Below are 18,250 nucleotides of genomic sequence, written 5' to 3' on the forward strand. Positions count from 1 at the left end.
AGCAGCTTGCATAGGGAGGCACTAATTCAAAACTTGAGCCTCAGGCATTAGGTAGTTATGAGGGCAGTGCTGTCTGCTGTAGGAAAGTAATACAATGGCTGTCTTAACCTGAAATAATACTTTATCACACACACACACAAAACCTCCAACCTAGTGGTTAAAAAACCCTACCCCTTTTTAGACCACTCACATTTAAAACTGGAAATTGGTGATTTCCACTTGTGATAACACTTCATTTTCCTTGTACTGGAGTATAAAATCCAGTAGTTGTTGTCCATTACAGATTTTTATGTCCCTCACTCATAGATATATGAGTGAACCATAGTTCCTGTATGGTTTTGTACCATGAGGGTGGGCAAATACTGGAGCAGGATGCATGGAGAGGTGGTGGTATCTGTCCTTGGAAGTGCTCAAGACTCACCTGGACACAGCCCTGAGCAGCCTGATCTTACCAGACCTGCTTTGGTCAGGGGTTGGACTAGGCAACACCAGAGGCCCCTTCCAACGTCAATTATTCTGTGGTTCTGTCTTGCTACCAGACTTGTTTGATACGTACACCCACACCAGTAAAAGAAGGCCTAATCTTTGCTGGGAAGTGATATTATTGATCACTACTTTTAGTGACAGCAGGTATACTCTAATTTGCTATTGGGACATCCATGAATTCTCGTTGCTTCCTTAGCAATGAGATTGCTGAGCAGATGCTATTGTTAGAGATTGTCCAATTACTTATCTGTAATGAGGATCCAGCAATAATCAGCATTTAGGACGTAAATTTCTTGTGAATTGTTTGTGTACTCAGATGGGTTTGATTTTTGTTTCTTGTGTAACAGATGTATAAATTAGTGTACAAAATAAAAAATTTAAAACAAGAAAGTTCTTTTTTTTTTTTTTATATTTGCATTCTTGAGCTGCTTTTGTGACAGTATATATTTCCTAGCATTGTAAACTTCTTTAAAATAATAATGAAAATCATGTAATTCTGTAAAACATCTAGGTTTTGAAGTGCTTTTGCTTTATATATTTCACTCTCAGTCAACAGCAGGGCAAAATAAAGTGACATATTTTAAGACAGCAGTTATCAGGCCATCACATTGCTATTGATCTTTGTCCTATGTCAGCTATTAACATTGCTTGTGGCCCAAACACTATGTACAGGGCTACTCTGTGGAAATAGTGCCAAACATAGGTCATCATCTGACATATTTACTCCCTACTAAGACTACTAATGAAAAGTTCAGTAGTAGTATCATCTTTCCTCAGCTGAAAAAAATTGTGTGGTGTTTTAAATTTTCATGAATGCAAACCTGGTAGTGTTTCGAGAGAGACCCATTATATTCATTACCCAAGAGAAAAATAATTCCTTGCTTTCAGGATAAGGTTACAGGCGTCTGTGAAAAGTGGATATGATGAAGGATGCATAGTATTATGTAGAAATAGTGAGGGAGGAGACTTGCTTTGAGACAAATTTTCCGAACTTTAACACAGATGCCAACGTCGACAAGCACTTTGTCAAAATGATAACTGAAGTAATTTTTTGAGTCAGTTCTTGGCTTAGCTCGCATTGCCTTCATAAAAGATGCATTCTGATTAGCATTCTGGTTTAATTTAAACTGGTGTAAATGCAGTGTACCTCTACTGTGGGAATGATGTAATAGAGTGAGAAATGAGATGGATCAGGGACCCTGGACACTCATCACCTACTGCTGAAGAAAGTAAAGGCAGTCTTAAGCCTTGCTTGTATTTCTGTAGCCCTAAGAGTCATTGCTTCACGTAGGACAACCTCAGCTGTAAAGGAAAATGGTTTGGAGAGTGCTCTATTCTGTTTTTTCTACATTCTGGTAGTGGATGGGGAATAGAGGTACCTCAATTATCAAGCAACATTCCCAAAATTAGTGGCCATGAGGGAGATGACCTGTTCTGTGAGCAAATTCTGTGTCAGAAAATTTGCCTTCTTGGCTGGGATCCGCAGGGGCTGCATCCACTGGGTTTATGGCACAGCATAAAAAATCTGAAATGAGTTATAGGAAAAAAAGGGTCTGTCATGTTTTAAGTACATTACTAGAAAACAGACTGTGTTATTTTGCTTTGTTACTGGGTAAATATTTCTCGAATACAAATTCAACGAAGCAGGTGCAAACTCGTTTAAACTGACAAATTGACTGAGACAGATACAATGTGCAAATGCTTGTGTATGCATTCAATACAAGTTAGTCATAAAAAAACAGTGAGGGAATATAAGTAGTAGAGTATAATAATACTGTAAATAGTATTGACTTAGTAATGAGGGTTGGCATGAAGATGTATAAAGTGAATATAACTTGTGAACCAAAAGGAAGAAGTGAGATCAGATGGAAGAAGAGAAAATTAAGTAAGGTCTCCCTAGTCCCACTTTAATTTATGTCTGTTACCAGAAGTGTACAGCCAAAGCTGGTTTAACAGTTGGTGAATAAGGTTTTGTTGATTTATATTCTGATTTTAAATCAGAAGCTGAAATTGGTTCATGAAGAACCCCCATGCCAGAGCGTGTTCCCTGCTGCCCTAGCGGTACAGATGATGGTAATGTTCATGGTCTGGTTATTGTTCTCCTTGTGGGGTTATTTGGTCAGTGGAATGTTGTATTTTTACAGGGGAAAAAAGGAAAACAAGGTGGAAATGTTCATTCCGAAGATAAGTGAACTTTTTCAGGCTACATTGTTCTCTTGAGGGAGATGAAATGTTAAACTGTTTAACGTCTGGGAGCATCTGTCCTTGTAGTCCAGCCTGTGGATTAACTGAGTGCTAAACTGCCATCACATTTTCATGGAGATTTAGAGAATGAACAGAAAGTGCTTAACTATTTGACCCAGTCTAATTTTAGAACTGTAGAATATATAAGAAAATGCTAGATATATTTTAAAATATACAGATGCATATGTCAAAAAAAAAAGTTTTTTTTTTATGTAAGGCCCTAATTACATAACAGCTGGATTTTTTTTTTTTTTAGTTCAAGACAATGTAGTTCAAGAAAACAAGAAGTAGTTAATTTGACAGTTCTCTGAAACTTTCAGAATTCTTTATTTATGTAAAAAGGCTAGCATTTAACCTTTATAAATTAATTACTTTTAAATATTCAATTAGATGAACTATTGTAGTCTAATCCCATAGTAATTCAGTGTCCCTTTCTACTAGTATGTCAAGTATCTAAAATGGGACACAGCGTTTCTGTAAATATCTGTAGCTCAATATTCTGCTTTGTTTTTCTACTCAGAGTTTTACATTAATTTTTCGATGACAGAAAACCACAGAGGATTTTTTACCTGCTACTTATCTTTCATGTTAAGATAGTTCTGGAGTAGTTACCATTTTTCTCTTTTTCTTGGGTAGTCAGGTGGTGCCCTCTAATAGGAAATTTTAGATCACTTCTAAGAAGTATGTCAAGGACATTAACTTGCTGAAGATGTCTGTTTGTTGCACTGCAGCAGAGACTTTAAAGTCTTGAGTCAGCCTAAAATCTTTCATCCACTGATACTATTAGGAGTAAGTCACAATACTCTACTGAGCATTTTTTATATTCACTAGAAGATACAGCAAATGTGAGAATGGATAAGCAAGCATATTATCCCCCCATTAGTGTTTGGCAAAGATTGTTCCTTAATACTTCTATTCTTGTTCTGAGACACATTTCTACAATGACAACTTACTATGCTTCACAAAAAGATCGTTCTTAATAACAATGAATGATTTATTCCATACTGTACTATTCAATGATGAAGTATTGTTTAAGAGATTTGACAATTTAATGCTTTTTCATATCTGTATTTTCAGTATTGAAATGAGTAATAGCATAGAAAGCATCAACTCTGTTAGTCTCTAATTTTTAAATTCAGGAAAGTTGTGGGGGTTTGTATGAATATTAAAATCCAGTAATTTATGTTATCTTTTATTTTAAGGAAGATACATGATATCACTGAGTTCAGTGCCAGTGTGACTACTTTTTTTCTTTGTGGTGTGCCTAGTTCTGTAGTAGTTAGCTATCTTTTATGTAGGGTAACTGAGTGGTAGCAACAACTGAGAGAATTGTAGAGAAGTTGAATAAGATACAAATTTGAGTTGCTAGGAAGTGGACATACCCGTGTTGCATCAACACTACAAGGTTTTTAAATTGATGTCGTGGAATCACCAAACTTTATTTTTTTGGATGATCATTCTCATAAATGCCCATTTTCAGAAATGTAATCATGAATGCATAATCATATCTTGATGCCCTTCTAACAGTTCATCTGTGTAATGACAAGGTGAACTTACTAAGGGCTTATTAAGGGACATAGCATTTACATACTCTAATTTGTTAATTTATTTTTTTTTTTTTCTAGAACAGGTGACCTGGAAAGAAAAGCAATCAACTATTTGCAATATTTTAATTGTGGCTAAACACCAAGAAAGACATTGAACTCTTGGGATGTGTTATTTCAACCTGTAAATATATTCAGCTGTATTTAATTTTTTAGTCTGCCATAGGCTTTCCAGTTTAAATAAGTGCCTGTTTAAATGATACCAGTTTCAGTCTTTAGAGCCCTTCTACCAAAACTTTTTTAAGGTTCTTAAGATTTTTCCACTAATTTCTAGAAGAAAGAACAGATGGGATAAAGTCCTTTTCCAATAATTTCCTGATCATCTCTTTGTACAAATACATATTTAGATCCAGAGTACCACACAAACATGAAGCCCATTCTGCAGTCCCCTTCCAAAATTTATTTCCGTTGAAACTGCCTGTTTCACTTCTGGACACAGAGGCTCTCTTGACCCCACTATTATGAAAGAGCTTATTGTTTCTCCTTCTAAATTAAAAAGCCTTCCTAGAATGTGCATTTAGATGTAAATTGTTTGACTGTGGTAGTTCATTCAAACATGGGCCTATTTAAGGAGTTCTGAAATATGCTTTATTGGAATCCTGTGGCTTTTACAGCACATTAGACCTAAATTAAGCAACAGGAAACCTTCTCTCCCTTTATTTCCAACTGTCCTTTCCAGGCCAGGTGGCGTGATACTGTCTTTAGAATTATTTATATATCTCCCTCATTATTTTATCAGGTATTTTAATGTGGCAGATTTCTGTCCTCTAGCACTATGCAAGCTGTCAGAGTAATCCTGGAAGGAGCAGGCAGGGACTTTTGTTAATCAGAAAAATATAGCACGATTTTTGGTTTCAGGTATTTGGGTTTGCTGTCATGAAGTAGGGGATGCATTTTCATATCCTATTTTTCGAGAATAAATGGAAGCAATTCCTTATGTAGGAAATGAGATACTTTTTTTCTTGTCATCTCAGTGAAAGACCATATTTTTAGCCAAGCCGAAGTGATGATGGATACCAACTAATAAAGCTAAAATTGTTTTCTGGTAGAAGCTTTAGTATATTTTCAGATGAAAAGTTATGTCATGCTTTCCTCCATCACTCGTGAGCACCTCAGAGACTCAGTTCACATCTTTAAAAATATTTTACTAGCCGTAATGTATAGGGACTTCAAACTAGATCATAAGAGCACTGTGGAGGATTTTGGAGTGGGCTAAAAGTTTAGCCTGGGATAGGACAATGGTGGGTCCCAGGGACACTGTGTGATATCCTCTATCAGGAGAGCAAGCTCAAGGTGTTTTTTGGTGTAGAATAAACCAGAATAAAGGTGGTTCTCCTGTATTCTGGTTGTACCTCTGAGAAGAGTTGTACCTCTATAGCTATAGGCTGAGCTGAGCTGGATGGCAGCTTTTACTACCTGCTTAACTGTACCTGTGCAGAAAGGTGTTCAGCACTGGTGGGGCTTGGAAGGAGAAGCTGTGCAGGATGCTGGAGGGCAGCTGTGGGGCCAGGGGGGCCACTGACTCTTCCTGCAATTGCTTCTTGAAAACAAAACTTGTGAAAATCCTGTAACTCACTGATATCAACTACCAGTATAGGTTGTAGTATGAATTATGGGAATGAGCAAATCTCTCTGTGGCTGGTATGTGGTAATGACCTGATGATCTGAGGGCACATTACTGCATTCTCAGAGTGGCTCTGCAGTGAGATGTCTTGCTTAGGAATCACCTGCAGCTGCTGACACTGCTCCTCCTAATTTGTGATTTCCCTGAAGACTACTTGGGGGCTGTCACATGCTCCTCCGTAGCTCTGGGTAAGCGCAGCAGCAGAACTGCAAGCCGAGCACTGTATATGGATTGCCAAATGGTTTATGACTTCTAATTACTGATTTGACTTGTTCCAAATTAATTCAGAGCACTACTAGCTAGAAAAAAACTTGTATTCTATCGAATGTGTTGATATTAAATAACTGAGGTAAGTAAGCGTGATGCTTCATGATGTTTTACATGGACGCTTTGAGAGTTCTCTGTAATTTTTATGATTTTAAAAAGACAACTTACAGAAAACATCCTCTGTGTATATGTTTGTACATATGTACGTATTTGCAAGGGAAATCTTCATGCTGTTTGTCTTTTGTTTCGCAGACAAAACCTGTTGCATTTGCAGTTCGGACAAATGTTGGGTACAGTGCAGCTCACGATGATGATGTTCCAGTCCCAGGCATGGCCATCTCATTTGAGGCTAAAGATTTTCTTCATGTTAAAGAAGTAAGTAAAACTAGAGAAGTAAGTGAATCTCTCTTTAAGGCTCTATTTGAGTAATAGTGCTACTGTTTCTTAACGTTAAGATAACACTTCACATTGTCAAAGCACTACACAAATGTTATATAAATAAGGTAACTGTGTATAAGGAACTGAATGTTCCTTGAAATACTGTTCTTATAAAAGCAATGGCACAAATGCCTTACAATCAAATTAATGAAGTTTGGAAAGCAAGTCTTTTCTTCTCTAGTAAAAATCACTTATTTAGATCTTTAAAAATCTGCATCTGCATATTCAATGATATAATATTTGTGGGGTTTACCATTCTAGTACTCTGAGGGTTCATTGTGATTCAGCAGCTAAGGGTTGATTCTCTTCTATTTGTGTGACTGGATCGCAGTTAACCCCCAAATCCTCAGGTCTCCTTTTTTTCACTGAAGTTACTTCCCTGGCACAGACAGTATTTTGTTAACAATTACATACTGAAGAACTGATGTGATGTTTCAAGATGCTCATAGCAACTGTCAGAAAAGGCGCCTTGCATTTGCTGCATTGGTTTTCTTTTCCTGTAGTTTAACTTTGAAATTTTTCAATTTTTACAGTTTCGAACACCTAAAGTCATTTTCTTTCTCTGCTCTTTGCAAGACAATCCAGGACAATACAGGACCTCCTTAGCAGCCCGCTGTGCCCTTCTGAATGATCCCCTCATTTTATGAGATTTCCCAGTTTCTGGTCATACTCCATTGTGTTTTGTCACAAAATGGTCCATCTGGAAATAGAGGTTTATAGCAGAAGAACTAGAAAGTTAGCTTCAGGATGAGAGCAACTTATCCATGCATTTGAAATTATGTCTTTGCCCCATTTTAGATTATCAAAAAATCCCTCAGTAGTTATGATTGAGGATGCACAAAGACTCTGCTACTGCAGGTGCTTTGTGGAAGCAAGGAACATTCCTAGTACACAGGTAGAAATACAGGTGGACAGAGACTAAGGAAACAAAAAATGGACTTCTAGTGCCTCCATACTGATGACTAGTGATCGTCATTTTCCATATATATTAAACACACAAAAAAGGGATAATTTGGATTCAAACTGTATATAGGGAAGAAAATATGCTTTCTTTCTGATGATAGTGCAAAAGAATTGCTCTATTCTGTCTTGTGACAAAAGTAGAGATGAGCAGGCACAGAGCCTTGGCAAAAGAAAACCATCAGCATTCTCTGGTGAGTCTGGAATATATGGCTCAATTTGGTTAGATTAAATGATTTTGTGTAGTCATCTGTTCCATCTGCATTTCGAACCAGCTGGTAATCTCAGATTTCACATCAAGTCTTTCCCCTGTTTCCATATGAGCCAGAAACACAGTGTTAGCAGATTTTCTGTTATAATTTATGCTTTTTTCCTCACGGCACAACTTAGACTGAAATGTAAATATGCATGGAGAAAATGAGGAAGAAAAAGTTTCCTGAACTGTTCTGGATCTCCAGAAATGCCTTGGAAGGAAGCTTAGCTCAGCTGAGTTGTTGCATTGTCTGTGGCTACATGTAGCACTGAGGAATGGAAAAATGCGTTAAAATGTTCTTGCAGCTTCGGGTGTAATAGAACAGGCACTCTGCGCTAATTGCCTTTAAAAATACCTGGTTTTCTCTCTAAGCAGTTAAGGGAAGTTGACTGTCTAGCGGTGCTAGGCCAGAGCTGGGTTGTGGAAGGGACCCTGCACCTGGGCCGGGTGCACTGCTGGGATGGAGCGGTGGGAAGGGACCCGCGAGGAGTCAGACTTGGGGTCTCTGGTCCTGCGTTTGGCAGCAGCTGTTGTGTCCGGGCAGGTCGAACCTCTTCAGAATGGTGCCCCGAGCAGTGGCCCTGCCCTGCGCAGGTGCGTCCTCCCCGTCCATCTTCCATGGCCGTGCCCTGCTCGCTCTCCAGGGCTCTGTATCCCACCAGATACTGCTCCGTCAGTAGTTTTGGTGCTCCCTATAGTTAATGCTGGGAGAACTGAAATGTCCAAACTTTAATTATTTATGCAGATGAAAAGTAAAAAAACCATGCTTGGCTATAAAATGCAGTGTTGCTTTCATATTTTTTAGCTAACTGGTTGCTAGAAATAAAGAAATCTAAGTTAATCTCTAATAACTTTTGCCTGCATAGTAATGCCATATTTGATCAATACTGTGCTCTTCTTGTCTGTGAGGAGTGTTCTCCAATTTGTGCTGCTGAGAGGGCTCAAACAAGAAAAACCTCAGTTCAAAACGTACATGGGCAATGGTGAAAAGTACTGCAATGATTATGAGGGAAATTTATGTTCATTAGGTTACATTCAGTAAAACTGAGTACATATAAAGATGAAGGATTCCTTCCTGTGTGAAGAAACATGCACTGCATCATAGTCACTCCTGAATCTTTTGAGGCTTTAATGCATGGCCATAATTCCGCTTAGCATTTAATTCATATTTGTGTTTCCCTTGGTGCTCCAAGCACAGGTGAATTACAGAGAATCACTCACCCCAGCCAGCACCTTGAGAGCTGGACACCTCGCTACCAAGATTTCCACTACGGCTTTTTAAAATTAGAAAGTATTATATGTGGTATTATTTACTTATAAAAGTATTGTATCCTCCTTTTCATATACTGACACAGCATTCAGCTTTGAGACTTTGCAGGAGTGAATTCCACATGCTTTTATTTTTGTATGAAGAAAAAATTCCTATGGATTTAGCATTCCTATCAATTATAATAAAATTAACATTGCATAGTAGTCTGTTGTACTGTAGAACAGCATAAAAAAGTAGTGGCTGTTCAGATTTTAATTTAATGGTGGTTTTTAATTATCTTTCTCTTCCTTTTACCAAGTTAATGATACTACTTCTGCAGACATCATGTATACTGTAGAGCAGATCCGTATAATGGCAACCTCCATTGGCTCAATTGCTATAGTCTTCCTCTACCTATATTATCCTACTACATAATGCACATCCATATCTTTAGTTAGCATTTTGCAATGAAAGGTTATGATTTTAATAATATATTTCAGTTTAATACAGCTTTGAGAAACTGCTATTCCAGCTTAACTCCCTTTTAAATGTTGGTATTCTTACTCATAAAGTCATCCCACTAGATGAATGTTATAGATCCCCTTATGTTTTATGAGCTTAAAAGTGCATTAATTTTAATCTTTATTTTTTGTTAGCTAAACATCTTAAAGTTGGTTTCAAGCATCACATTTCTGTAGTAGCCAAAATGAAAGATAATATTGCAGTTTAAGTTGTGTAACATTGATCCACCAATGTTGTATTCTCGGTGAAATTAATTCCTTTTTATGGGAGCCCACACATTTTACATGTTTTACTCCTAACTGTACACTTATTAAAATTACTTACTAAATAATTAACAATGCACTATAATATATACATTCATAGCTTCAGATTCAAGAAGGCAACTTCTCTTCCCATTCAGATGTTCTCTTACAATTTCATAAATAATCCAAATTATCCAAAATTCATATTTGACGGTAGTTATTCGTATGGACCTCCTGGAGTATTGCATGTGGGGCCATACATAACAGTGACCTATTCTCATGCAAAAATGGTGAATCAATAATACAGGAAAAAGCAAATAGTTCTGCTCTACAGACCTCTGCAAAACAAACAAAACCCCCTGTGTGTGTATGAATCAATATTATTAAATTAGAGTAGTCATCTCATATAGCTGAAATTCAGTTAATTGGACTATATCTTGTGCATTTGTATAATTGTAAGGTTTTTTAGTTATCCAAAGATATACATTCCTTGTGGATCTATCCCAGTATGTTTAAGATGCAGATCACATGAGCTGTATGCAGTAGAGCATATATAAGCAGTGGAATGTAGTCATATTTCAGAAGATTTTAGTGGGTTCAGAGAAGTGGGGGAGTTTGAGAAGTAGTATTCTTTATTTTAAATAGAGAACTGAATATAATGCAATAAGAAAAATAGATTATTACGGAGCTGTAAAAATTGTTGCAGTGTGTAGGAGCAGATCAGAAGAAATGTCTGGTGTCCACCAAGGAGAAACATCAAGGGAGAACAAAAGCAGGTGTCATGTATGAGGGGAAAAGACTGTAAAGCAGAAAAAAAATAAAGATGGGGAGATGGGTGGAAATAGCAGCCAGGGAGAATCATGGAGTCTATGGAGGAAGGTTTCTGCCTAAGTACTGTAGCATTTTAATAATTTGCAAGGTATAATTATTTTAATGTATTTCTGAATATTAACGCAATTCTTCATTGCCATAATAACATAGTACAGTGATTAAGAAGAATTACATAAAATCGCTTAGCTGCAAACTAAAAATAATAACAAAATGGTCCCAAATTCAGTAATTTCTTAGTACATGACTTCTTTTTTTTTTTTTTTTTTTTTAATCTGTAGAAATTTAATAATGACTGGTGGATAGGACGGTTGGTAAAAGAAGGCTGTGAAATAGGATTCATACCAAGCCCAGTCAAACTAGAAAACATGAGGCTGCAGCATGAACAAAAGGCAAAACAAGGAAAATTCTACTCCAGGTAATAACAAAAAATCATTAAAAATAGTAGCATTGACTGTGACACAACTTGGAAGTTAATGCTGTTTATGCTATAGTTCTGTTTAATTATTGTAATTGGCAGCTACAAAGATTTTGAATCAACGAAGGAATTAATATTTATTTATATAATTAATGTCATTGCCATTTGAGAGAGAAAGTAGTTATTTAGATTGGTGGTCTGTGGTGGCCTACAATGGCTATTATTCCATTTTATTTTCATAAAATATTTGCAAATATGCATTGCAGTTAGTACATTTACTACGTGCAAGCACTATTTTTGACTTAAAAATCGTTCTTCCTAAATTCTTTAGCATGTGTTACTTGTTTTCATGATCTTGCAATTTCTAAACACTTCTAAAGCTGATTTTAGAAATTACAGAAAATGTTAAGGTGATTTTATTTGTAAGCTGAAGCCAGTGCCTGTTAGTTAGCTCTTAGGGAAAAAAATGTTTTGGTCTTGTCAAATTCATTGCCTACAAATACAGCTTTTAAGAATATTGCATTGTGTGATGGAAGTGTCATGTCAAGTCATTTGTTGTCTCTGACTGCAGCCAGCAGTACATAAAAATAAAGATCAGTATCTAAATGTATTGAACAGTACTGCAAGATGGTAATAAGGTCATCTTTACTGTAGAATTCTTAATAAAGTAGTTTTCCAGTAAACATTAACACATGTGGAAGTAAATGCCGCTTGCTTCCCTTTGGGTATATTGGAAATAAATATTTCCAGTATGTCTGAGTGGGATGGACCTGGAATTGAGAAAACAGCTGGGAAACGTTTGGGAAGGGAGAAAGGCTTTCCTACTTTGACAGGAAGGGCAGCAGTGTTTGAAGAGTATGTCTGCACAGGAGGAGACCAGGGTGCTGCAGTGCTCACATGCATTCGCCAGCTGTGAAGTGCCTTCCCTATGAGCGTGCTGTCCTCAGCAGGAGGATGTCAGGTTCCTTATTCCTCTGGTGACACTTCTGATATAGCCAAATCTGACCCAGTGATTCGGTCCCTTTCCAAATTGTAAAGGCTTCCATTCTCCAGAACTTCTCACTGGAGGTAACACTGTCCTATGCCACAAATGCATTTACTTAGTGCTTATTAATATTTTAAGATGGAGAAAGTGGAAACTAGTACTATCACATGAATTATTTGAAGAGTGAGATAGCCTTTCTTACATTCTTTTCAGTGCTTTTCTCGTTACGGTAACTGAAATAAAATGACTAAAAATATTGTTTCATTTTCACAACTTGGATAGGTTTTCACAAAGCAGAACTTGACAAATCCCTAGACTGCTTTATCTTCGTTTGAGAGACTTCTTTTTCTTCCTAGGTGCTATGTGGTATTGAGACAGCAAAAGAATTTGTACTTTAATTAAATTGAAAAGATGTTAGGCAAACACTCTATCATTTTCATTAGGGAGCTCTTAATAACTCTTCTGTTAAAGGAAACAGATATGCTCACTGGCTTAAGAATTAGTCTTAGTAATAACTAGTAATATGAATAATTATGTATCAGTAGCCATATTAATAATTGGATCACATTAAGATCATGAGGTAGTGAGAGCATATGCAGCAGAATGAAGTTGCACAGCAGAACAAGAAGCATGATTGATGTTTGCAGTTCCTCAGTCCTCAAAATGTACGCACATTTTGTGTAAGATGTATATTTTATACCTCTGCCAGAAATACCGTTTGTCTCTCGGCTAGCAGCTCATTTAGAAGGCAGGTAATAAATAAACTAGAATAAATACTGAGAAAGCTATGAAACTTCAAACTAATGTGTTGCTTTACTCCAGTAAATCAGGAGGAAACTCTTCATCCAGTTTGGGTGACATCGTTCCTAGTTCCAGAAAATCGACGCCTCCATCATCTGGTGAGTAGGTCAAGAACCCTTCGGTTTACAGACTCATGCACCTATCTGTTAAAATTTATGTACATTTAGTCCTATTTTTCTTATTCCCTGTACTTCACAGGTATAAGGCTGGGTGGTTGCGTTGCCCTATAAGGCTGCTTTGGGTAGGTTTGAAGTAATGGAGTCAATGCCATCAAGTTCAGGAAATGATAGGGCTCTTAACAATGCACAAAATTCCCTCTTTGCTTTTACCATGGTGTTTTATAGCAAAGACATAATAAAATTATGAGACTGCGTTGCAGTAGGATAGTTAGAGGTTCGGTCTGGTGTGAGCACTCCTGCTGAACAACAAATACCTTCTGGTACAGGAGAAAAAGCATCAGTAAGAACAAAAATTCCCAAGAGGTTTCTGCAGTAGTATCAAAACCAGCATTATTTTATAATAACAGGAACTTTTAGTTTCACAATTCTGATAAGGATGTGCTTCACATAATTCTAGCATACTGGATATTTTTTGCCTTTTGTGACAAATTTTTCACAATATTGTTTTGTATTTAGAGCATCAACAGACAGATTTAACTTTAGTTAGGTTGGATTCAAGAGGTATGAAGCAAATACATGGTGAGTTAGTGGAGGAAACTGGCATTAGCTCCTTGAAAAAAGCATAGCAGAAGATTACAAAAAAAAAAAAAAAAGAAAAAGAATTCTACTAAATTCAGCTGCTGCATTGCTGGATGTTTTATCTTCTCCTGAGAGAGAAAATGTACATTTTGAATACCCGAATTCAGAAAATATTAATGAATATTGCTAGTGACTTGTCTATGGAGACAAAGACATGTATTTTTCAATCATATTAGTTTATATGGAGCCTGGTCTACAGATCAGTCATCTTAAAATGATCCTAAAGATTTTAAAGTATTTACATGGACATTAAGAGAGACAGAGGAATTCAGTCAAGTTATGGTAGTAGCTTCATTTGATTAAATTAATTGAAAAATATATCTGTCTTTCTTGTGAAACCATGAATTTGTTTGTAACGACCAACTTTATTACAATTGCAGTTTGTTTATCAAAAGTCTGCTTAAGTTCCCTACCTCTCTTTTCTTCTGGGGGAAGTATATTTTTAGGTTACTAATACGTGTCCATCACAAGTCTGTAGAACACACCTTAATCTTTTATTTCATGATGGCTTTAAACTGTCATATTTACTGTTAAGGCCCACTTTTTCAACAACTACATTTTTGCAGTAGAAGTGTCCATGGATCTATGTTGTAATTTTATAGTTAGAGCGTCTGAAATGCTGTAATATTCTTTTGTATCCTAAAAACAATTGGAGATCAGTACGTATGAAATTTCCAGAATGTTGCACAGAATTTAGAGGTAAGGGAACAGGTCGCATGCTTAGGTTACCAACTGACTGGTTGCTAGCCATCCTGTAATTTTCATTGCATTGAATCATTTCTTCAGACAGTAGTTTTCAGAAACATGGTTTTCTGGAGAAAGAAGGAAATCTGGTAAAGTTTATTCAGTTACATTGAAGATTTGGAGAATATTTATGAGTAGCGCACATTAGCTTATTCTGTGATCTTAAGATTTTGGGGCTGCAGGGTTTTTTTTTGCTTATCTTAAGACATCCCAAGAAGGGGGGAAGAGGCATAGTTTGTGACTAACACAAGAACTCAAGTGACTTTGAAGTACAGTTCAATTATTATTCCCAGGCCTCCTCTTTTTGAAAGTATAATAAATGACAAATACATAAATTATTTAGCGAGTTGAAGAGATCTTTTTTTGACTTTGAGTCAGGGATTTTTTTTTTCAATATAAACTAGTGCCACAAAACCAAAAAAACCAAACAAGACAAAGAATCAGTGAAAAACAAATGAAAAGGAGGCTCATTTCCATTTAAATAATCAATATTATATTGATATAGTAATCAATCCATACAGTGTCCTCACGGACCACCAAACAGGATGAGGATAATGGTGAAAATTACTTTGAAAAAATCCCAGTGAACTAAAGATAATTAACAGTAAAAGAACTATCACGGAAGATGTTACATAGTGTGAAGACTGAGAATGAAAAAAGGAGATATTGATATCTAGCTGATCAAATGATGCATTTCTTTTTTTCAGGAAAAACTTAACAACCCTGGTTTTTCTTCACTGGTGATTTTAGTTGAACATAGAACTGAAGGAGTTTTAATATGCCTTATTATGAGTGATTTATAGAATCTGTGCTGGCCTGTATTCAAGAAAAGATAATGTTCTTTTTATACTTATGAAGAGGATGAAGGAACAGTGTTGCTAGAAGAAAATGTTACATGATTTCTGTGGCTGTTTTTAGGAGCAGGAGTATAGAAACAGGGTGCGGATCTACTTACAGGCTTTCCTGGCAAGGGCAGGCTCAAAGGCACAGTTCTGTAATTCAAGGTTTGTCAGGCAGCATGGCATTTGATCTGTGGATAATTCAGATGGGAAAATATACTTTATTCAAACAGAAGAGATCACTGTCCCAAGTGTCTCTTAAATCAGTAGCTGCACATAGGCTTGACAGAAATATTTTTGTTGCATAATTTAATAGCACATGCCACTGTATTAGTTGATGTCCCACTCATCAAGCAGCTGAAAGCAGGTCACTAAGGTGGTTTCATAATAGTTTGCAATGATTAATTATGGGTTTGGATGAAGTCAATGTAAACAACACTACTTACAGATCTATTTAGAGTTAGATTCAGTTCGACGTAATGGCACGGCAAGATAAGCGTGTGTTACCAGAGTGTGTCAAGAGGTGGGTAAGATCTTTACACACAAAGGTGATGTTGTACAACATGTGCATGGATCGATTTTGTGTATGTACTTGCTTTCTGAAGGCAAATTTAATACATTGCTTCAGATCAGGATTGAGCATTGTAAACAAGAAAGCTTTTTTTTGTGTGTTTGATTTTGGTTTGGTTTGTTTCGGATGTAGTTAGCAGGTATCTGTTGGACTCGACATTCAGGATAACATGGCTTTGCATTTTGAAAATGTATTTATTTCTGAGTCCATGATGATTTTTGCTTAAACAGTTGTTACTTACTTGCTAAAGAGGGTAAATATTTTATATTTATGATATAAGTGTTGTGTGCTGTTTATTCTTTTGGGATAGAGGTTGAACAGCAGTGGTTTGTTGTATTCACTACCATTTTGCCCTGCCTACATCCTCACTCTTTACAACAGGATCCAGGTCTCTGAGGCAAGCTGGGATCAATTTCCTCTCTTCTGCTACCCATTCTTTTTAGTTTTCACTATTAGTGGGTGTGTTTCTATTATTTCTAGTAAATGTATCTTATGACTACTGTGCATTTTTAGTTAAAATGGTTGAAAATGCCAATTGTAGTCCACCCTGAGATAAATGTAGATGTTATTGTACATGTATCAAGCTGATTTTGTCAAAAGTGATTTTTCTTCTGTTTCTTAATTTCCTATAGACAAGCTAGTGACATTTCAGATTTCAATTGATGATACCCATTTTGAATTAGTGTTCATTGCTATAAAATAATTCAAATGTTGTTGGCCAAGTTCTGTTGTTTACATTGGTGAAAGTCTTATCTATTCCAGTGAACCAGTTTGGATTTACACTGGTGTAACAAGAATGAACTTGGCCATTGCTCTGTTTTGTAAGAGTAATTCTGTGTATGTCTGATGTAGCTGTGTAAAAGGGGATCAGATGAAAATGTTATAGTAGCTGTTACAGATTGCCTTCTGTGTTCTAATCCTAATGTACTGCACCTTTAAATTTTTCCCTTTGTTTTATTGTGTTTTGTACTCATGGATGATTTTTTTTTAATTTTCATTTATTTATTTATTTATTACTCTGGACAGTTTTATTTCTCTTTGCCTGTTATTTCCTTTTTAACCTATCTTTACTTTCCCTGTCATCTGATAATTCTGAATTGTTTGTCTGTATATAGCTATAGACATAGATGCCACTGGCTTAGATGCAGAAGAAAATGATATTCCAGCAAACCATCGCTCCCCCAAACCCAGTGCAAACAGTGTAACATCACCCCACTCCAAAGAGAAAAGAATGCCCTTCTTTAAGAAGGTAACACCGACTTCCAAGCTCCCATCTGTCCACCTGCTCACCTGCACTGCGTCACATTTCTAGTCCTGTTAACTGTCTGCGTCCTTTGACAAGCCAATAACATGCATGCTTTGTTGTTCTTTGTTTCTTTTCCATGCTGCTGTAGCTAAGCAGAAGCAGAAATCGGTAAGTTTATATCAACATTACCTGTGTTCATCCTGCCACTGGCATCATTAGCATTATTAACAATGCAGCTATTCTAGAATTAAGGAAGAAAAGTATCGAGCTGTTAGTGGATTCAGTACAAGAAAACAAACAGTCCCAAGTTCAGCGCATCTGTGAAGCTCTGCTACAGTACTTATCCTTTTTGATGGAATAATAGGACACACTTAGAAGGCCTTCTAAAAGTTTGAGAAATTTATTTCTAACAAATCCATATAATGCACCTCTCCAGTGCATGCTTATTCTTTCTATCTTTCTCAAGTTGTTTTTTTTCCTTATAACTCAGTCTATTGAAATCATTATTGGAATCTAATCAGATACTCAAATTGTACTTAGAAAACAAATAGTCAAAAACATTGTCTTTTTAATTTAGTCAGTATTTAAACTTCTAATTTACTAGGTGCAAAATCTGCAGGTGAACAAGACTAGTGGAAAACCGCAGACTTGTTTTGACAGTTTACTTTGAGTTTTTCCTGTTATCATGTATAAATTATCAGCCAAATGTTCTTGCCATCCATCAGTCAGACTTTTTTAGTGTCTCAGCTATTGGAAATGGTACTGGTGGTTCCCAGGAGAGCCAATGTCTCTCCATAGATAACCCAGATAACTACAGAATTATGCAATCGGCATCCTGTTACAGCAAACTACAATATGTTTCTAGGATCTTTGCTGGAGTAAGTTATTAAGACATTAGGTAGCAGCCAAACTATGCAGTGAAATACCACATTTCTACTTTGTTTTTAAATCTTTAGTCTTCATAGCTCTTATTCATTTGTTTTTAACCACTCACTTAAAACTACAGGTAACAACAGACTGTTACAGTGCTTATAAACAGTGCCAAGTGACACTGTTGCCTGTCCTGTGGATGCTTTCATGTTTAGTAAATAAAACTTTTTTTTTCTCTCTCTTTTCTTCTTGAACTCTTTTAAATAATATTGGATCCTTCTCATTTCCAAAGTCACCAGTA

General features: G+C 36.4%; 1 protein-coding gene across 1 annotated transcript in view; it reads left to right on the top strand.

Annotated features, from left to right (window-relative positions):
* Positions 1 to 18,250, top strand: part of CACNB2 (calcium voltage-gated channel auxiliary subunit beta 2) — a 269,905-nt gene that overhangs the window by 215,319 nt on the left and 36,336 nt on the right. Inside the window, 4 exon segments of the mRNA XM_030009962.2 lie at positions 6,478 to 6,600; positions 10,999 to 11,135; positions 12,943 to 13,019; positions 16,949 to 17,082. Coding sequence (XP_029865822.1) covers positions 6,478 to 6,600; positions 10,999 to 11,135; positions 12,943 to 13,019; positions 16,949 to 17,082 — 471 coding nt within the window.

The sequence above is a fragment of the Aquila chrysaetos genome, chromosome 3 (genome assembly GCF_900496995.4).
Source record: "Aquila chrysaetos chrysaetos chromosome 3, bAquChr1.4, whole genome shotgun sequence".
NCBI lineage: Eukaryota > Metazoa > Chordata > Aves > Accipitriformes > Accipitridae > Aquila > Aquila chrysaetos.